Source organism: Cavia porcellus, unplaced genomic scaffold (assembly GCF_034190915.1).
Source record: "Cavia porcellus strain 051 isolate PalLab524CR breed Dunkin Hartley unplaced genomic scaffold, mCavPor4.1 scaffold_1, whole genome shotgun sequence".
NCBI lineage: Eukaryota > Metazoa > Chordata > Mammalia > Rodentia > Caviidae > Cavia > Cavia porcellus.
In genome coordinates this window covers 118165265-118188936 of record NW_026947484.1, presented here as the reverse complement: position 1 = coordinate 118188936, position 23672 = coordinate 118165265, and the positions used below count along the sequence as shown (strand labels likewise).

Sequence of the window (23672 nt, the reverse complement as noted above, 5' to 3'; positions counted from 1 at the left end):
ATTTTGAAGAGTACTACACAGTGTCAAATGTTATATATCAAGTAAAGTTAAGACTAATAATACTACTAGCATTTAACTATTTATCACTGGTGACATTCTGAAGAATAATTTGTGTATACAGGGATGAAATGAAATTACAGACAGTAAAATAAGCAAGCTTCAAAAAATATTCTATTTAAGAAATGCAGTTAAAAATTTTGAAAAGGAAAGCAGAGGTAAGGTAAAAAGAGATGGGAAGATTGCAGAGTTATAGATGGAGTAGTATCTGGAGATGAGATAAACCTGAGACTTAAACACAAAGTATTAGTGAAACAGAAAAACTAAGAGAAAAGAAACCAGAGATGACAGTGCCAGCTCTTAGGAGGCAGGAGAATCTGGGATCTGTTGCTTACTGAACTTAAAAGAAAAATGATCTGTGACTTTTAGTAAATGAGAAGGACCTGGATAATGGGCTTTGCAAGAAAATGAATGGAGATTCTATCTGATACTTTCTTGTAATTAAGCAAAAATGAGAAAAGACATGGTAGGAGAAATTTCTGATACAGTCATTATAAAAAAACAGAACATGCTGACTGCAAAAACTGAAGAAATTTTTCAAGTCAAAGGTTGGCTACTTTGTAGGCAATGCTCCTGAATTTAAGCTGTTACCAACTGTCAGACTTATGTGATATTCTCTAGGCACAGCATTTAGGAATAAAGAATGCAGATTACTGAATCATCAAAAGTTCTAGCAAGTGGTCTATATTACAAGTCAATGGGAGAACAAGTCTGGAAAGTAGTAAGTGAAATAAGGCTGAGGTCAACTGTTAGGATATAAATATAATAAAACAATTATCTGTTCTCTTAGAATTAATTTTTTCATTTTTGTAGAGAACCTGAACAAGTAGTAGTAGTATAGTGAACACTCGCAAACAATTTGATGCTCATTATAAGCATGCAGGCGAGTAAAGTGAAAATATGAGGTACCATTATTTTTATCATAAGATTAAATGTACCTATAAATTATTTCACACAAGTTGTACACATAAACTTTTCTCCAGATAAGTATTAGCCAAAATATAGTACAACTGCTAATCAAATTCCATTTCACTGGTCTTTTGACAAGTCCTTTTCCTCTCGATCAGAAGAGTAAAGAAACTATTTCACATCAAGAAATGTGTACCATTTTAAAATATGTTAAGTTGTGGGCCAGGGATTTAGTTCAGTGGCATAAGCGCCTGCCTGGCAAGTGAGTTTGATCCCCGGTTCCACAAAAAAAAAAAAAAAGTTAACTTGTGAAAAATGTCATACAAACCATGACTTCTATGCTGAATTTTGGCAACTAAATAAAATTTGTATTTCCAAAGCTGGGAGACGAGGGAATGTGAATATTAATTTCTGAAGAAGAGAAAAAATTTCAATTGTTTTCCTACACCAGAAAAGTAACACACAATGAGATTGTATCACCTGAGAACCACTATAACTAGGGAAAAAAAACTAGGTGAAAGGAAGATATTTAAAAAAAATGTCTATCACAAAGACTGTAAATTGTAAGCAATTTACCTCTTTAAATGTTGGCATCCTTTTATAACACTGAAAAAAACCCTATTCTCTTTATAAGACAGAGTAACAGTCAAGAAAAAAGGGCAGTAAATATAGTAAACTATAAACGATCACGTTGTAACTACACAGCCTTTCTGTTAAAGATTTCAGTAATCCCCAAATAAGATAATGAGGTAACAAATACAATTAAATAATAATGAAAAAATGGTTCATATAAGTAACACTGATTTATAGGAAGTACTAAGGTACTAGAAACAATGTCTGAACATTTAAGAAAAAAAAAAGGAAAAGAGGTAAGACAAAGCTAAATAAAATCAGATTTAATGACTTTGTAACAATGATTTACTAATGAATAATTTGTTTTAATAAATAACTAATGAGGTAATATAGTACAAGATGTTAGTGCAAACAGAATTAAAGTTATGTTAACAAGGCACTGCAAGATGTAAGCATTCCGAAACAAAGTTGTGGTACATAATATTCAATAGTAGTCATGACATATGAAAACATTTTTTTCTTCTAATAATCTCTTAATCTCCATACGTAACAATGACAAAAAAGGTGAATGATATGAATAAAAAACAGGTAACAAACCTATTGAGAAAACATGCCTTTAAAAATATACATAAGATACAGTCTTACACTAGAGTCTGTCACAACATTTGTACATCTATATTAATACACTAATATATTCAACCAAATTATCTCACAAATAAATTACTTTGAAACTCCCATTGCAAGCTATTTAAAAATCTTATGCAGGTATACTTGGACAATCCTATGCAGCTATCTTCTCAAAAGCACAAAACTTCTAAAATTAACAAACATGTAAACTAATATAAGCCTATGCTATAGACAGCTATTCATGACTGTTTTTAAAAAAATAAACATTCCTTTGTCATAACAATTATTGTTTACTAAAATCACTGACATGAATTCCTATCATTATGTTGATGTTCTTGTTAAGTGACACTTTTTGGTAGAACCAGTAAATTACTTTGAAACTCACTGAAAACTACTTAAAATTCTACTGTCTTCTGAAAATCACAAAACTCTGCACCTAAATCAAAAGCGTAAATTAATACAATCTTACAGTATGGATACTATAGCCATGATTGGTCTTTAAAAAAATAAACATTTAATTTTTATGACAATTTAGAATGATTTCCTAAAATTACCTTAATGGCATAAATTTCCACCACCTATAATGCTTTATGGCACTGCTGACTTACATTAGGATTAAGTTACATCTCCATGAAAAATATTACTATCTCAAAAGACACTCTAGACTTACTAGTTTTGCTTGTTGAGCATTTACTGGATCACCGTACTGGAGCAAAGCTTGAAACTGGTTATTTTTTGTAAATGTGATTATCTTCAATACAGCACCAAACTTAGAAAATATCTGTTGAAACAGTAGATCAAAACATTATTTACTTTATTATTTATTTAATGTATATGTACAAGTATGCAAATTAAATTCAACTTACTTGGTGAAGAACGTCAAGTGTTACAGGGTAGTACATATTGTCAATGATTATTCTCAGCACTGGACTCTGGGCTGGAGTCACTGCACTCTCACTAACTGTGGTGCCACTAAGAGGAGTGTTTGCTGTCTGGACGGCTGTCACAGCTTGAAGAACTGCTTGAGCACGCTGAAAATTAAAAGGAAAAGTAGTTGAAAAATACATCATAACTTACATTTTGCTATGTAATACTGTCAGTTTGTAATTCAAGTATTCTAATGGTATTTATTTTAAAAAGTGATCTAGGCTTTCACACTAATTGTAAGAGCAAAGGGAGGAAAACTGATTTATTCTTGAAAGAACAAGATGTGGTTTGACAGATGTATGTAACCAGAAAATGTTTTAAACAGAAATATTTAAAGAATAAAACTTTTGTTATCAAAACTATCATTATCTTATCCACAAAACTGAGACATGGAAAATCTCAACAAGATATTAATTATCCCAAAAAAGTACCATAAAGCTTATATTTTTCAGGAAATTTTCAAGTTATAACATGAAGAAAACTTTGTGCACATTTTATAATATTTAATACATCAACAACTATAAGATACAGCATTAATTTATGTATCAGTGATAATATGTTGTCAATTAAACTTTTATAATTATAAGTGATTTTTGGTATCTTTAAATTGGAAAAGTCAACATATAAAACAAAAAAAAGTTACAGTATTTTTAAAAATTCTGTCAAATGTTTAATGCTCCAAATGATTTTCACTATCGCTATGCCTTTCCTATTATGACATATTCTTTGATAAGTAACTTCTTTCTGTCTCTTCTGGGGTCAAGGCAACTATACACATATAACTGTTAACATATACCATGACACTGTAATTTGAAATATTTGTATTTGCAGGTAAGTAAGAATATATACACAGTACAGAGACAATGAAAGAAGAGAAAGGAATTAGAATACTTATGAGAATAAATAGCCAGGGATCACTTAGCTTAAGACTCAAAAAGTCTACATTTTCATTTAAATAAATCTCATAATTTAATTAAATGCAAGAAAAAAATATAAGACAACTTAATACTAATGTTGAAAATACAGTTGGCAAAGAAAATAGGTAAAGAAAGATTTATAAAAGTTTATCTACTTAAATGTTTGGATATATTTAAAGTACTTTAAGTAACTCATTGTAGACTTTTCTTATAGTGAACTTGGTTTCTGTCATGGTCCAAGTTTGGCAAAAATCCTTTCAAATTTCTGCAAGGTGTGCTGCATGCGTGACTCACCTGGCAAAGCAGCCTGGCAAAACCTGATGCTACATGGCTTTGGGACTTCCAGCCTCTCTTAACTGCAGAGCTGCCTTGTTTAGGGGTGGGGTGGCATTTAGAGGCAAGCAAACAGATTGTGGCCAAAGCAGGATTGTGTCCACCTGCTCAGGTTTCCACCTCCAATGTTTAGGAGCAAGGAACGGGTAGAGTGCTTATAGTCTAGAGAGTACAGTAAGTCAGCACAGTTAGGTTGGGCCCAGGGCAGCTATTGTACCTTCTTGGGTTCTGCCATATATTGAGCATGATCCAGAGACCATGAGATGAATTTCCCATGTTGCTTTTTATCTAATTTGGATTCTGAAATTTTCTTATGCATATTCATCTACAGTAACAATCACATCTTTAAAAACATTAACAATGTACTATTAGAAATGTCTTTAAAAAAAAACAAGAATCACACGATCCGAATACCCAATCCAATTAATACAAAGAAGAAAGCTTTTTTTTGCAAATCTTGTCACTCAAGTTTGCATTCTATTACTGACCGATTACCAATATTAATTTTAGGGATCTTTCCAGAGTTACCATCTACGTAAGCAGGCATATATGCACATATTTATTCCATACTTTGTTCACCATATTACTGGTCTGACAACCTGGATTTTAACTGAACTTCGTATCAAAATAATTACACTAGTTTTGTGAAAATAACTCAGTAAGATATCACAAATTGGATATCTCAAAGAAATGACTCTTCCTCCGCATAAAAACAGTAACATCAGTACTTTAGAAGCTACACTCATGTTTCTTCCCAGTTATATAAAGGGAATTGCATCCTCCCAATTATTAAATGGAATTTTATCTTGCATGTTCTCTTTTGGTCTGATTTCTTTCAATGAACATTATTTTATGACATAAAACAGTTATGTTGCAAATACAAGTATCTAATTCATTCTTACTGCCATACAGCTGAATGAGCATACAACATTCAACTGCTGCTGAACTCTTGGATCATTTCTAGCTTTGGGATATTACAGTTTTCTGTGAACTTTCTTGTATGTATCTTTTCATGCTCATATGTAAGTATTTTTCCAAGTACAAAAGTAGGAATGTGCATATGCTCCACTTTAGTAGATGATTCAAGTTTTGAAAAACTGTTCTTTCAATTTATATTCCATTCCACTGGCATGAGTTAAAGCTTCTCTATATTAATACAACATTTGATATTATGTATCTTAATTTTAGCCACCTGGTATATGCATGGCAGTATCTTACCATAATTTTAATCTGCATTAAAAGATTTCAACCCAAAACTCTCTCACTCAGTGGCTTAGGGGACATATTTCCAGTACAAGAAATAGCTAGAGAGATCTGAAGATATTTAATAACTAACATGAGGAGTATGGAATGGAACAGAACTACAAAAGCATGCAGAACAGAATATTCCATGTGTAAGAACAAAGTGGCAGCAAAATACTGCAATCAAGGGAAATCAGGTCAAAGGCTTTACCACCACTTCTGAGACAGAAAGCACAGGCAATAGATGTCAACAAAGCAAAAAAACAGATGCAATCATCTCCAAATGGGCTTTTACCCTGAGCAAAAAATAAATAAATAAAAATTTAAAAAAACCTGTTGTACAGGAGTAACTTACATGGACTTGTGCAATATAGATACCTACTTGGTTGTAGCAGGGTGAAAGAACTGAAGAGCAAAAATAATAAAGCAGACTGTATAAGAGCTATCACAGTAATAAGAGCTAAAATGTGAATACTTCAGAATAATGCAAGTAACACAAGGAGGTAACTAATTAGGAAACAGAAAAAACTACAGATAAAACACACTCACTCATTTGTCTCCTGCTATGAAATTCTGTAAAAATGCATATTGAGTGAACACAAAACAGAATAAACTCAAACACTGGTCAGGTAGTCATTTTTACCTGAGAATAATCTTATCAAATTCCTGAAATAGAGAAAATATATGGAACCAAATGCAATGAAGACAGTAACACAGGGAACAGGGGTTGTACTGATAGAAGTCACAGGAACCAGCTAAGCAACTGGCCAGTTCACAGAAGAGAGTGTGAAAATAAAGGGATTAATAGAAAATACAGGTAATGAACAAACAGCTGAACTCCTCTCCTTGTCCTTCTCTAAAGAACTATCTGTTATGGCTTGTGCCTAGGTGTTTCCTCAAACCCTCATAAGGTCACAGGTGAGCATTTTTCAGAGGAGGCTAGATCTGTATCATGTGATGCTAAAACTGATTTATAGTACAATACTAGCATCAAGGACACTAGGATTAAGGGTTTGAGTGCTACACATCTTAAGTAGCCTGGACAAGACACAAGGATAGAGCTGTTGTCCCTTGGTGCTTTGCTATCTTCTGTCTACTATGAACTTTTTCTCCTCTGCAATGCCTGTCTGCCACACCACCTTGCCGTGGAGCCAGTCAATTATAATTTGAAACCCTCCACGAACTATGAGCTAAATAAACCTTTCCCCCTTTAACTTTGGGTGTCAGGTATTTTGACTCAGAAAAAAGAGAGGAAAGTAAGGCACTGACTGACTCCCCTCATCATAAAAAAACAAACCAACATAAAATTCCTCCCTTAAAACAAGTTCTGGGTGGGGAAGATTGAGTCAGAATAAATATATCTTTAACACTGGCTGAGAGGACCAGATGAGCATCCAATTCCATAACATCTAGAATAAATATGTAAGTACATCACTGTGCATTCTGATCTATGAACAGACAACCAAATATGTGTAAGGAGGGAAGGGAGACAAGACAAACACAGAAGTCAACAGTGAAAAAAAACATAATTTATACAGTACACTGAGCTAGTTGTAAAATGCTATAATCAGAATTTTCAAAGAACATAAAATCCTAAGGTATGACCAACTCTAATGTAAAAAGGATGATTAAAGAACAATGAATAGCATATGAAAATTAAAAATCTGATTTCAAAAAAACTTTGTGCAATAGCAGGTAATCTGCATTGATTGTCTGTTATGGAATAATCCAAATTGGGTGGTGTGGCTTACTTCCTAACAACTCTGAAATTATTATCCTAATGTTCCTTCTCAATAGGGCTTCCAGTGGTCATCTCTACTTAAAAATTACAAGTCTCTCCTACATACAACTCATTATAGACTCCCTATTTTTATACTTCACACATTCCTTTCTTTTGAATGTAAAATAAGAATGTGAGGCTGGTGGTACAGCTCACTGATACAGCACTTGCTCAGTATGCATGAAAGTTGGGTTTCACCCCCAATACCTCTAAAGTAGAATAAAAGTAAAATGAGAACGTGTTGAATTAGTTTTGTAGAAGTATTAATAAATACAATTGGCATATAAATGTCATTTAAGAGAACAGTATGGTAAGTGAAATGAGTTAGGCACAGAGAAGCAAAGTGAAATTCCATAAAGTCTGCCTTAAACGTATACTCTAAAAACTCATAAAACTAAAGAAGACTGTGGCTATGGGAGCAGTAAGTGGGGAATGAGGAGGTCCTAAAGGTATAAACTTCTAGTTAGAAGGGACAGTTTTCTGTGTTCTAGTGCACAGCAGGGGAATTGCATTTAAAATAATTTAATGTATATTCCAAAACAGCTAAAATAACAGATTTTAACACGTTCTCAATACTCTGAAACACTGTCGGCACACGTGTGACATCAAGCCTCATCAAGTACCACTGGTACTCAATCCAGTAGGAATATAGTATGTTCAAATAAAGAGTTGCCAACAGTCTTAAATACAAATTATGATCCATCGTGAACACTGTTCTCACCACAAAGAAATGCCAAGTATTGGAAGTAGTAGATATAGTAAGCAGTCTGATCGGACAATACCACAATGTATATGTATATCAGAACATCACAATGTACTCCTCAAATGTATGCATTATCAAAGTAAAAACAGAATAAATATTTCTTTTGGTATATTTCATGATAAATTTTTAAATGAAAAAATTTGGGGTGGGGGGAGTCAAGGCCATTATGTAGTTCTGGTCAGTCTTAAATTCATTATGCTGCCCAAGCTGGCCTTGAAGTCCTAGCAAATCTCCTGCCACAGCCTATGTGCTGGAATTATAGGAATGTACCACCATACTGTGTACTTCATGATACATTTTCTTTTTTTCTTATTTATTTATTTATGGTCTTTTTGAGACAGGGCCTCACTATGAAGCTCAGGATGACCTTCAACTCATTTTGTAACTCAAACTAGCCTCTGTCTCATAGCAATCCTCCTGACTCAGCCTCCCAAGTTCTAGGATTACAGACATGTTCCACTATGCTTGGCTGTCATGATGAATTCTTAAAAGTTCATTGTCTTGTTCAAAAGGAATGAAGTTGATTATCAAATTCAATCAACAAAAACAGCTGAAAGGATAACCTTACCTTTTAGGGAAAAAGTTTTACAACTATATTTTTTATAAACAATGATTTCATGTCACTTTAAGAACAAAGTAATAAAAAGTTGAACTATTTCCATTAAATTTTCATTGAAAAAAAACTTGATTCTATGTATTTACACCAATAGTATTTAAATATAAATAATATTTAACTTAAATATTTAGCTATTTCAATGTGATTTATAGCATTTAAACTTATTTGAATGTCATTTATGGCACTTAAATACTACTTGTAGTATTTAAATAGTATTTTAAGAGATTAACTTTTAAGACTACAACAGTAATCCCACATACATAGGTCTAGAAATATAGTTATATAATATGTAAAACATCAAGACATTTATATACTGTTCATTCTTAAGATTTCTTCCTCTTAGGAAAGCTATTAACACATCTTCAAAAGGAATTTTTTCCTAGGAAATTAAGACATAAACAGTCAACAAACAGCACTACATTTCACAACTTAAAGTCTACCAAGTACTGTTGTACAGTTTATGCTAGTAAATTTTAATCCTATAAATAGTTTCTATATACAAATTTTAACTTGTATCAGTAAAAGAAATCTTCTGACCAAGACTTTAAAGAATTTCAAAATTAATTAATTGAACACTAATTCAGAACATGAAAATAATAAAACTGCACATTGTTTTAGTAATTAAAGGCAATATTTAATAATACACAATACCCAAAAACACCTTAAAAATAAGAAAATACCTACAGAAACATCTTCTGAACAGTTAAACATTTCTTCTCTAATATTTGAATCTTAATTTGGTCTAAGTCATTTTACTTATGTAGCTATACATACTCACTTGGTTTAATGTATTATCTGTCTTTAGTTCTTTATGATTAGAGTACTGGATATAAATTGGTTGGTTACGAAGATGAGGTGTCACAGCAGAATAGTAATTAACCATAGTAATGGCTGCTTCTTCTGTTGCTAGTTCCAAAAATGCCTGAAATTTTAAGTAGCAATTTTTAACACTTTGAATTAGAATCAAACAAATCAGGAACTGTAATGTAACTATCTGTGTAACCTACTCAGCTAGTTTAACAAAATCAATTACCCAAAATATAACCTTCAAATTACATTTAAATATTCTAATATGTAGAATTAGAAATCTCTTACTAGAGTGTATGAATTACAGCTAACCTCAGAAGAGGATTAACTTTATTATATGTTAAATTTCATATTTACTAGTAAGTAGTATCATTAGAAATTTTAAAACAAAATTTCATACTCAATACACCTCTGCTTTACTCATATAGTTGTACATACTGAATGAAAGATATTCAAGCTCAATGACTAATTTCCACTATTAGATCAGTATCTTCCTGAAATAAACTTAAGATTAAGATGTTAATAATAAAAAATTAAAAATAAAAAAATTTTAAAAAATGATGCTAAAAGCATACCTACTGATCTGATACCAGAGCCATCATAAAAGAAACATTCCATTTGTATTTTCCACTACTAGTTTTCAAAAACATCAGTCTAAAATGAATTTAAAAAGATAAAATTTGAAAACTAAAGATGTATCATATATAAGCACAAGTTCTCTATGGTGGATGATTAATATACATATCCAAATTGTACCAATAAAATTAATTTAAAAGTATTTTTAAAAATAAAATTTGAAAACTATCACAACTCATTTTTTTTGGGTAATTAGTATTAGTTTCTTACACTTATCTACTAAGATTAGACTTCAGTTTTTTTCAGAAAAGTAATAATTTTATTAAGTCTCAATACACAGGTGTATAATTTGGGATTTATTGTTTCATAAGTCTTGAAAGAGTTGTACCTGGTTTTTTCCTTTCAGCATAAGGATGTTGGTCACCTTACCAAAAGGCAAGCCTAAAGCAATAACTTCAGTTTCTGTCACTTCACCGGGTAATTTTCGAATGTGAAGAACACGAGAAGGGGCACCATCCATTTTATCTTCTCCTTTAAATTTCTTGCTATCATTACCATTTGCTGAAAAGCATTTAAAAATAGTTTTTGTATGTTAAGAACACATTAATCCTTGTTATTTATTTAAAGGCTGTAAAACAAAGCTTAAAAGCACAGTTGATCAATTTCTAAAAATTTAAAACTAAGTTTTCAAAATAATGGACAATACTATTAAATAAATTTATCACTTAAAATTGCAGTGAATATATTTCTTACCAGTATATGCAAACGGATTAGCAAAAACATTAAAATGTGATTTCATAAAAAAACTATTCAATCACAAAATAATACAATGACATTGTAAAAAAAAAAAAATCATCTGTTCACAGACTAATGGATAAATAGTAGATTTTTCCTTACCTGAAGGGCATACAAACCAAGACCTGTAGACTATGCCTGAAACCATGGATAGTACCAAATTGCTCTCTTATACACATGTAACATAAATTTTAATTTATAATCTGGGCATAGTAGGAAGTTAACAAAAACAAAAAATAAAAATAGAATAACTGTAACAATATACTGACCTCAAAGCTTGCACTTTGAGGATACTATTAAGTAAAAGAAGGAAAGCATTGAAATCCATCACAGTCAATTTTGTAACTGTTATGTGTGTAACCTGGCAGGAGTAGCTTTACAGAATCTATCTACTCAACAAGGGAAAGATTAGCCCCAGAAAGATCTGGAATTTTCTATGAAATATTTTCAGCTGAGGTTTATGGAAGGTAAATGATGCATAAAAAAAAAAAAAACTACTATATAGAATTTAGAAAGTTAGGCTGGCAAAAATTAAGATTATAATTTTACCTGAGAAATTACAAACTGCTCAATTTGGAAAACACTGTTATACTTCAATTCTATAAAAAAAAATGATGCAGCCAATCCACACTACAGTTTATCTACAATGAGCCTCTCCTATTTTGTTAATATTACTACATAATCTATCAAAATATTCTGTGGTCATTTATATCACCATACTGCTCCTTAACATATTATTGCTCTGAGCCTTAAACAAATATATGTGAATCAACAAATTATTTACTTGCCTTCATTCCACAACTCACCTAAAATAAGTCTTTATTAAGGATGCTTATACAGTAAGTAATGTTTTACGCAGAACTATTTCAAAGACCAGATGAACCATAATTGTCTACACAATGAAATGTATCTTTAAAATCCTAAAATGGCCAAGCCACGTGGCATACATCTGTAATTCCAGCACTCTGGAGGCTGAGACAAAAGGACTGCTATAGACCAGTCTGGGCTACAAAGTGAGTTCAAGGCCAGCTTGAACTGCATAATGATACCCTGTCTAAAAAACACTGCCACATTTATACATCTAAGAAACACATGTATACTTCATTTTACATACAATTTCAAGTACTTTATGATAAGCCCTAAAACACTCCACATTTTCTATAAAACTTCATCTCTTAAGTGTCTTCATCCACATATTGACTGTATTTACTGAGAATTAGAGATTTGTTTGGGGCTGTTTTAGGCTATGGAAATACAGAGTGAATATGGTGAGTCTGATGCCTGAGACTAGTCTAGTGGGAGTGCAGTCTAGTGGGAGTAAGGCAGTATGTGAACCATACAATTTCTTATGCGCCCTGAAAGTAGAGTGATTAAGTGATTTAGTAAAAGGCTTGAAGAGGATGGTAGCAATGATTTTATTAGATGACCAGAGAAGATACATCTGAAAAATAATACATAGATTTATTGATAATTTACTAAGCTATATATACGTAAGTCATATTTTACTCTAAGAGATTCACTTAGGCATATATACTTGAATAGCCAAACAATGCATCTAATAGTTTTCTTATGCTGCTTTTATAAAGCAAAACATTAAGCTGCAGCTTCAGAATAAATTATTTCAAAAATTTTGGCTGACTAGTTCTTCTACTCTCCAGAAACTAAAAACAAACAAACAAACCCACCCTGCATTTCATTACTAAGGAAGATTTTACATGGGCACTTAAACTTTCTATTTTGTAGTGTCTTCTAACAAAAATCATTATTAAATCTTACTTCCTTGATTTCCTTGGGGTTTATTTATTCCCAATACTCGAGTTTCCTAAGCTGTTCTGACCCCAACATCCTTCCTATATTTCACCTGATTCAGCACCCGAGTTTCAACAATCACCTCATTCAATTTGTAAATTTATTTTAGCTCCACTCATTTATTATTATATGTATTTTCAAATGAATACAAACATAAAAGTCAGACATTTTAAAATTTCATCTGTACTGTTTTCTAATATAGCCATCTGAAGACACACCCTCCCCCATACATTAATTTGTGAGTTGCACCCAGCAAATTTTGAAACACATAGTAACTTCATCCAGTCACAAATATGCCCCTTCTAATATCATCTGATTTCTTAATTGTTCTGAATGGTATATTTTAATTTCTAGGTATCTGGTATATTCTAGTCTTTTAATTTCTAATTTAATTCCACTATAGTCACAGTCTATGCAAATTTTCAACCATTTGAGTTAACTTATGATCCAATACATGCTCTATCATGATGGATATTCCACATAAACTGGCAACGTTACTTTCCAGTTTCGGGGTGTAGTTTCCTAAATGTATGTTAAACCAAGATAACTAAGTAGTGTTCCAATTTTCTACTGTACCCTTTTACTTGGATAGAGGGGATCTGATTTTCCTATGAATTAGTGAGGTGTGAAAAATAAACAACTTGGTAGATTTGTTTTAATGTCTTCATGTACTTGAAAGCTGAGTTCTTACTAACATACGAACTATGTTGTTTAATAAACAGCATTATGAAATATGCATTTTTCCTGCCTATCCACAATACTAAATTTATCAGTACATATTAAATATACGTAATGGACACTTTCATTATAGGGACTTTATACTTGTGTATGACTTGTATCAGTTCCTTTTTTATCATTCCCTATCCTCCCCTTCAATCCAGCTTCCCCTTATTCACAAAAGCTGTTTCCATTTTATTCCTTTTTCCCCCCCTTTCTTTTCTTCCTTTCTCTCCTATCCCTTTTCTCCTTCCCAACTGAGCCTTTTCTTCGAATTTCATAGTATCTAGGATCCATGCTGGTCCTTATTTGTACTTTCAGTTTCTCACACCAGAGGAACAATATGGTATTCACATGTGTGTTCCGTTTATTCTACTTCAGAGTATGGTCTCAGGGTCCATCCATTTATTTAGAAATGTCACAAGCTTATCCTTCTTTATGGCTAATGTTTTTAAAAAAACACATCTTCTTTATCCATTCATCAAATAGGCATTAAATATTGTGCACACACAGCCATAGTATGATGCTTATAATTATTTGGGAAGATACTGAAAGAAAATAGCTAGATCCAATGGAACCTCTAGTTTTAGTTTTTTGAGGAATCTCCACACTGATTTCCACGGTGGTTTCACCTGTCTACACTCTTACCAACAGTGCAAAAAGGTTCCTTTTTCCCCAAAGGCCCACTAGCATTTGTTATTGGCTGATTTCTTGATAACAGCCACTCTTTCTGGAGTGAAATGGAATCTCAGTATTGCTTTAATTGGCATCCAGTAATATATTGTTATTGCTTCACATTAATATAGTCACAATTTTCCTGTGCTTTCAGTTTGAGTGGAATAAAATTTTCTTTTCTCTTTTAATTCTGTCTTTATATTTCTATCTGAAATACAGTGTAGTTACATCTTGCTTTTTAAAATCCAGTCTGCAATCTGTCTCTAAATTGTCTAGACCAGTAATATCTTTTATAAAAGGTAACACAGAGCCACATAAGTAATTTAAAATGCCATTTTTCAGAGAAATTTTAAATTCACAGTAAAATTGAGAAGGTTTTTCATATATATACGCCTTGCCCCAACAAATAGACTCTCCTGCATCAACATTTTGCACCAGAGTAGCAAATTTATTCCAAGTGAGGAATATAGGTTGACAGGAAACCCACATTTTACACTGAGTTCAGTACTGCTGTCACACATCCTTGAATTTGTGTGATGAGTGTTTACCATTAAAATATCACACAAAGCATTTTCACTGCCCTACAAATTTTGTGGTTCCACTCTACTGATCTTTGTCATTTCTGTATCATTATCTTTTCCAGAATGTCAAATACTGTAGTTTAAATCATGCACTTTTCAAATTGCCTTCTTTCACTTAGTAGGCATTTAATGTTCATTCTTATTTCTTCATTGGCTTCTTGAATCATTTCCTTTTATCATGTGGTAATACAGTGCATTATCTGGACGTACCAGTTTTTCATCCATTTACCTACTACAGAACATCTAGGTTTTTCCCAAGTTTTCACAATTATGAACAAACTTGCTATGTACATTTTGCAGAATTTTTCATGAGCTTAAATTCCCAATTCCTTTCAATAAATACTGAAGACAACTTCTGCACTATACAGCAGAATATAATTAGTATTGCAAGAAAAGAGCAAGCAGGCTGCTAAAGGAGCTTTAGCATTTCTACCAACAATAAATGATACATTTACTGTCAATATCTGATGTCAGTGTATTGAATCTTGGCCATTCTAATATGTAAGCATATATTTAATGTGTACAAATTCAACGTATGTAAGTATATCCATAGAATTATCACAAAAGAGCACAGATGATCCTTTGGATCAGCAGGTCTCTTATCTATGTATGCAATGCATCATTGATTTAAAGTATCTGAAAGAAAATTTAAGTAAATTCAAAGTAACAAAACTTGAAATTGACGTGCCCTGAGTACTACACTGAATCCAGGCAAATGAACTGTTTGCAACAGGTAATATGCAATGAAATAGTTATTATGAATAAGCGAAACATCATTTTATATATACAGCATGTGTGTATGTTATGTGAAATACTGAGCTACTTTACATAAAAGGACTTGAGTTTCTCAAGTTTTAGTAGCCTTGGTGGGGAAGAGTCCTATAACCAATCCTTGATACTAAAGGAGGACTGTGTATGTATGTATAATATATAATACATAAAATATATTAGGATATATATATCCATATGTGTGTGTATATATATCCATTGATCTCAAATTTCCTTGTGCTACTTACTGCTCCACATTCAACTGTGCTATCAGAACTCCCAGTAACCAGTATTGTTTGAATTTTCCAGTTTTGTATTTAATAGAATCATCTTTCTGTCCCTCCACTTTTCACACAATGTGATTCTGTTGCTGTAATCAATAACTCAATTCTATATGATTGCAAATATTACACTGTATGTAAATACCGTAGTGTCAAAACAGCAAGCTATTTACCTGTTTGCTGACCTTTGGGTGTTTTAGGTTTGAGTTATTATAAATAAAGTTGCTAAGAACATTCATATGTGAGTTTTTAAACGTATGACTTCATTTTGGTTAGGTAAACAAATGACTAGGAGATAAACAGCAGGGTCACATAGGAAGTATATTAATTTTTTTTTTAAGAAATTGCCTAACTGCTTTCGAATGTACTCCTATAATTTCACATTCCCAAAAATGCTTCAGTGTCATTTCTTTTATATTCTTTCCAATACCTAGTAGTCTTTGAAAATTTCAGTCATTCCAATGAGTGTGTGTGCTATCTCCTAGTTTCAGTTTACATTTAACTAATAAATTATTTAGATGCCAAGCATCATTTTTCATGCTTATATGCCATCTAATTATCTTTTCTGCTGAACTATCAGTTCAAGTATTTTGGCCAATTTATTATTGTTAGTATCATGTTGCTGAGTTTGAGTTTATATATTCTGATGTTATATACTCTAAATATAAATACTTTATCAGCTCTATGCTTTGTAAACATGTTCTGTCCCTCAATGGCCTGTCTTTTTATTACTTTGTTTGAAAAGCAGAAACATTTACTTACGATGTCAAGGCCCATATGTTTTTTATAGATTGTGCTTTTAGAGTTAAGTGCTTTTAGAGTTATATCTAAGAAATTTCTGCCTAACTCAAAGTCTCAAAGATTTTATACTGTACTTTTTCCAAAAGTGCTAAAATTTAAGGTTATACTTTTGAGTTATGATCCATTTGGAACTAAGTATTTTATGCATTATAAAATATAGGACCAGGGCTAGGGATTTAGTTCAGCGGCATAAGCTCCTGCCTTGCAAGCACACAGTCATGAGTTAGATCCCTGGTACCGATAAAAAAAAAAAAAAAAAGAAAGAAATATAGGACCAAAATCTCTTTTCTGGCATTATATCCAATTATTTATAGCACTTTTGCAAAGTCTGCCAGTGAATGGACTTTTCGCCTTTATCAAAATTTGGTGGTCCATAATTGCATGGACCACTTCTGAACTCTTTAATGTGTTTCACTGATCAACTTATATTTTTTATGCTAATATCATGCTGAACTGATTACTGTAGTTTTACAGTCATTCTGAAACCAGGCAATCAATAAATGTTCTGACTTTTTCACTACTTGCTTTTACTTCCTTTTTCCTTATTTCAGAGCTAGCACATTGCATTTTAAAATATAACAAGTTATCAAAAATTATGTTAGATTTAATACTGTATTACATCATGTAAAACATTAAAAATCTCACTGATAAATTCCATTTATCTTTACTTTAGGTTAGTTATTGTATACACACATTTATATACATAATAAACCACATAAATGTTGTGCTACAAAGTTTTCATTCATATAACAGACATAAAAATAATGAAAACCAGCAAACTAAGGTTTTAAAATTTTTATTTACATATATACTTATCATTTCCAGTAATCCTTACTGCCTTTCTGTAATTCCCAGTCTATATAATCACCTTCCGTTCAGTGTAGAAGTTAGTTTCTTCTAGCGCAAGAAAAGTATTTGTTCCATGAGATGTCTTTTCTCGGATATTTGTCAGATTTAATCTTTATCATTAGTTTTTAGTATTCTCTTATTACAAAACATGGTTTTCATAATCCTACATAGGAGATTTAACTGATGTTCTTAGAATTGTATGTTGGTATTTCTTTCAAATTTTACAAGTTTTCAGTCATCCCAACTTCATACACACACACACACACACACATACACACACACACGCAGTTTTTCTTCAACCCATTCTCTATTCATCTTTAGAACTCTTTAGACTGCTTGATTATGCTGTAAATATATTTTGTTCCCTCTAGCAGACTAGTGATCTATATTCAGGTTCATCAAACTTCTTTTGCTGTTTTCATTCTGCGAGAAATTTCAATCAATGTTTTATTTCAAATATCCTATTTTCTGTTAAAATGTTTCAATATACTTTCTATTTTTAAAATCTCCTAACACATTCCTCTACCTATTTGCTTATTATTTCAGTCTTTTCCCTTAAGAGCTTAAAAATATGTATAGTCTCTGCTAATTCTGATAGTTAAATTACTGCAGAAAATGACTACTGAAAATAGTTAAATTACTGCAGAAAAACCTACTTCTCTAGGTTATGGATTGCATTTTCCAATTTCTTTTTTGATGGCAGGCTACTGATATTGATTGGTAATAACTGCAGGAAAACTAACTCATGTTGTCTTCTTTAAGGGTTTCATTCTGGCAGACAATTAAACTACTGATGAAGCCTTCACATCTTTTGGATCTATACTTTTGGTTCCTTAGACAAGTGTTGCTTATTAAAACGATTCTTTTATGATTCTTCTACGTCCTGAGTTTTCTGTAGTCTATCTTGAGAGCTTAAGGTATTCTGCAAGGTACCAGCATTTTAAATGCCCAGAACTCCACGGTCTCAGCACTGTTAAACCATGGAATCTCCATTTACCTCAATCCCTACAGAAGGTGATTTCTGATAAACCTTGCAAAGTCTTAATCTGCAAACATGTAACTGAGTCATTATCTAAACTTTTGGTAATGACCAAATTCTGCTCTTTGTACAACATCCAAACTTCTGGACAAGATCCTTTTCTCTAGAATCCTTCACCACAAAACACAGATGTTTATGTGCTCTAAATTCCAATCTCAATTCTCTTCAGTTTAGTGAGACTCCTGTACTGGTTGGGCTCCACTACAACAATAAGGTATCCAATGCATAATTTAAAAATTTACCTCATGCTTTCCTTTGCTTAAGGATACTCATCTCATAGTTTCTGCTCATTAGCTGTACTACGTGCTTTATGCAATTAAACATTTTTTTGGTTGTAGGGGAAGAAACTGGAAAAGGGGCCAACGCTCTAATAACTTAGAAAATTATTTTCAGAAACATGTCAAATTCTACTATTATGTACTAATTAAAAAGAGAGCAGACTTGTAGACATTTAAGCTTATTTGCTCAATTTGTGCATGATACCTTGATTATCAAAATCAGTTTTGCCATTTTTGCACTGTAATCACTACACAGAAACTAGTAATATGCAATCCTTAGTAAGATGCACTAATAAATTCACCTTTACATCATTATAACTATATTTGGTAAATATTTCTTTACAATTTTTAGTTAACTGAAATGTCAGAAATGTATGTATGTATTTCAAGAGGCACATTTATAACACAGCCACCTGAAGAAAATAAAGTGTCCTCTTGTCTTTTATGATCCTATTACCCCCTAATATAGTTAGTTCCGTAAATAAATATTTCAGGAAAATAAGAACTTTAATTTCAGGTAAACAATGTGAAATGTAGGGTTTATAAGGTAAATGCATTCAATTAACAATGAGACTCAAGATTTGGCCAATCAGCCATAACTAGTCTAAAAATTGATAAATTGTTAACAGGTGATAAAATGACTGATATTTCAGATATACAAAATTTAAAGAAACTTAAATTTAAACACTAAATAAATCATCTTAAATTTGTTAAGTATATAACAAAGAAAATCAACTGAAACAATTAAAATATTGTTACAGCAAAAACATGTCACACAAAGAAAACTATATACTTGAATACTTTAGGTTTTAAGTTTATGATACAAATAAACACACACACACGAAACCAACCACCTAGACATAAAAAAAATACACAAAGGGCACATGATGCAATTTTAACATGAAAGAATCAGCTGTATTTTTGTGGTTAAAAAAAGCAGTCAAGAGCTGGCTGTGACACAATAAGCCTACAACTCCAGCTATTGAGTGGCTGAAGATGGAAGATCACTTGAGTAACTTCAAGGACAACCTGAACATCACAGTGAGAACTGATCTCAAAAAAAAAAAAAAAAAAAAAAAAAATCAAGAATTTTCGATTCATTCTAAACACAATGAAATAATACATTTCTCTGGTGACAGATGTGGCCAATTACGCAGATCTGATCATCATATATTACATGTTTACTGAAATGTTATGCCATACCCCATAAGTATGTATAATTGCTATGTGTCAAATAATATTTTTTAGTTTAAAAAGATTAACTAATAATGCAGCTAGAAATAAAAATATAGTATTTTAGGGCTAAGGTAACAGTTCTGTGGTGGAATGCTTGTGTAGCATGTGTGAGGTCACAGGACATGCACTAAAATGTTTCAACACAGCATTTAAAAATACAGGCTATTTTGTGGTATAGATTATCGTTAGTCTTAATTTTGTGCCCCATCACATCACAAGAATAATGCTTACCTGTGACTACCATGCCGCTCATATTAGAGTTTGGACTACTGAGAACACTGCCTGAGAGTAGTTCGTCAGATCCTCTCTATAAACACACACAAAAAAATAAGCGTAAGACATCTTTAAATTCAAAAATATTAATCTAAAAACTTGCGACTTACATGTAACATATCAAATATTCACTTAAAAATTAATGTCAAATGTTATATTGCTGGCTTTATATAGATTAGGTCCCATAATCAAAAGTTTTGGAAATCTATCTCAAATTTTTACAAAAAATTCAAAACACAGCAGCTAGATTTTCTCAAAAAAAATTCTGTTATCTTTCATCCCAAAAGGCGTTATTTATTCAAACTCAGGACCTTAAGATTTGAATTTCATACTGATGAGTTAAACACCATCACCTTTAAAATTAGGGGTATATATCACTGATTTAAAAAATTGAAAGTAAAAGCAAAAATCTATGGAATGAGAAGTTCCTTTGCAAAAATAAAATAACTGAATCATGTCCTAAAATCCTTTAGAGATAAGTTATAAATTCCATTTTACAAACTACAGTTATTCAAACTAACTACTGATGTTTTAGTATTCTGAAAATATATTTACACTAGCTGATGTAAAAAACTAATCAGTATAAAAAAGGTGAATTATACTAATCAGTATAAAAAAGGCAACTATTAAAATGAAAAATATTCATTAAAGATAATCTATCAATATATTTAAAGAAGTCTAAGAAACCAAATTAAGATTTATGGTGATTTGTGTTTAAATTTATCGGCTGAGTTTAAACTAACAATAAAAATGAAAATGGTAGACCAAAGAAATTTATAAGTCCTTTGAATGTTTTAAAAAGTGTTCATCAACCACAAATGTTTAGAGAAATACAAGGGAAAAAAGAGTTTCAAACCACATTAATACATTATTAACACCACATCTAATTTGTAATCAAAGTATTGAAGATTTGGCATGACAACTACATTTTACAGGGATATAACTGGTAAGCATCACAGATTTTTTTCAAAGTGTAGTTCGTTAGACTAGCATCAGATGGAAATCCATCAGCAATTTATGTTCTTAGATGTATCCCAGACCTACTAAATAAGAAACTCAAGGTGGGTCCAGGATTCTAATTTTTACATACTAAAATTTAAGAACCACTGATCTATATTATTCATTCTCTATCAACTAAAATTCTGTCTAGCTGTTTTTGTTTTCATGTTAAGTATTCAATACACTCTAACTTAAAAAAAAAAAAAGCTCTGGAATTCAGTTTTTATTTATCAACTGTGTTAATTATATTTAACCATCCTTAGCCTTACATTTATTTGTAAAACATGAACAACTGTATCACAATCCTTAGAATTAAATGTGACAATATATGCATAGTGACTACCAAAGTGTCTGGCCCACATTAGCAGTATTCACTGTAATATTCCCAACATTGATCAAAGCATCAGGTCTATAGGAATTTGTTAATAAATGCTATGGTTTGTGTTAGGCCCCCCTCCCCCACCTCGTGGTAAAGGTTTGGTCCCCAGCATATTGTACTATCAGAATTACCTAAGGTAATTCTAAGAGGTGGTGGAATTCTAAGACATAGAGACCAATGGGAGGTCTTCTAGTCACTAGGGGTTTACATATACTGGGGATTAGACCTCAGACCCTTTCTCCTTTTCTTTCTTCTGCTTTCCAGCCATGACATCAACATGCCAGGAGTACTATGTAACCTTAGGGACATACTATACTCCCTCTAACCGTGGAAGGCGTTATAAGACTGTAAGTAGATTCTTGAAAACTCAAAATGTACCAAACTGTACATTCTATGTTTTTCCTGTATGTTCCGTAGTACAGAAAGTAATTTGTACCTTCAGGTTTCAGACTCGGCACTTTCTCTCTCTATTCTTTGGAGTCATTATTAAGTAAAACAAAGGCACTGCCATGGAGTCAAATGGACAAGAGTCCATTTGATGTCTGTCACCTAAAACAACTATAAAGTAACTAATAGATAGTTATGATGCACATTTTGATAGTCTGGATGAAGGGATGATTCATGTCCAAACAGAATAAAACAAGACACCAAGAGTCTTTACCACATTGCTCAGCACAGGGTACAATTTAAAATTGATCAACTGTTTATTTCAAGAATATTCATTTTGTATTTTCAAACCAATGACCAAGGTAAATAAACCACAGAAAGTAAAACCACGAACAAGGGAAGACTACCGTTTATTGTTTGGCTTTTGTTCTTCTATCAAATAACTCAGGTGCACTTGATAAGCAATACAGAGTGGAGAAGTTTCTTTCACTGAGTGAATAAAATTAGCCCATTCATAAGTCAACAGACCTGCTCATCAGATAGTATAAGATTAAAAGACAAAGGAAAAAAAAAAAAAACAGCAACCATTCATTCTTTACTCATTTGAACAAAAGTCAAAACCGCTTAATATTCAACATCTTATACTTCCTTAGTTTGCCAAAACCAAACTGATTCCTCCCACGTCAGTTTTCAAAAGTATATGGCCTCTTTTAGAATACGTAGCACTAGGATATTCTTTAGGTGTCTGCTTTCTTATGTATCAAACTCTTCCCACCCCAGCAGACCTTAGGTATTCTGGAAGCTGATGGCTGGGGAATGTGACTTATGGTATACAAGATATTCTCGTACTCTTTCCTTCAATGAATCTTTACGCATGGCAAAGTCTTACCTTTTTTTTTTTTTTTTTTTTTTGGCATATGTGGTGTTCTTTAAATTATTTCATATCTGCTAAGAGTATAATTATTAATGTACCAATCAGAAAAATTAATATTGAATTATATGCAATTTGGGGAATTTAGAAATATTCCTGAAGAATACTTTTGTCAACCATATGTTATTATAAAAAAGCATTATGTTTGGATCTCCAGTAAATAAAAAGCTCATTACTATATCCAATATTACCACACCGACTCACTCAACAATTTTACAGGAAATATTACCACCTATTTAACTTAGTGTGTGTGTGTGTGTGTGTGTGTGTGTGTGTGTATGAGTTAATAGTAATAATTGATGGCTGTTCTAGAATTAGTGCCAGCTGAAACATTATCTTATTAGCAGTACCTAAACTCAGAATAGCAATCTTTACTAAGAGTATATACTCTTTAAAAAAATTAATTCATCTATTCAAGAAAAGAAATTAAATGTTAAGAATAGTATGTCTCTTGCTAATTCTGATCACAGAAACTTTTCCTCTCGTGTAGTATCAATAACCTTTCAAAAACTAGCATCCCAAAGAAATACTTAAGAAAATGTCCACAGGGATTTAACTCAGCCATACAAGCATTTGCCCGGCAAGCACTAGATCATGAGTTTGATCCCTGCTACCAAGAAAAGAAAAAAAGAAAAGAAAAGAAAAGAAAATGTCCAAAAAGGATGACACAATTTATATGCCAATTTAAGAAAGAAACAAAAAAATGAGATCGCATAAATAAAAGTACAGATTAGAGGCTACTTGGCA

At 31.9% G+C, this 23672-nt stretch overlaps 1 protein-coding gene across 5 annotated transcripts in view; it reads right to left on the bottom strand.

Annotated features, from left to right (window-relative positions):
• Nucleotides 1-23672, bottom strand: part of Ptbp2 (polypyrimidine tract binding protein 2) — a 61505-nt gene that overhangs the window by 25533 nt on the left and 12300 nt on the right. For all 5 annotated transcript variants that reach the window (XM_005007823.4, XM_013142911.3, XM_003478952.5 and 2 more), the window contains exons 3-7: nt 20188-20263; nt 10516-10688; nt 9523-9666; nt 3033-3197; nt 2837-2947 (exon numbers count right to left, since the gene is read on the bottom strand). In XM_005007823.4, the coding sequence (XP_005007880.1) occupies nt 2837-2947; nt 3033-3197; nt 9523-9666; nt 10516-10688; nt 20188-20263 (669 nt within the window). The remainder of the gene's footprint in view (nt 1-2836; nt 2948-3032; nt 3198-9522; nt 9667-10515; nt 10689-20187; nt 20264-23672) is intronic.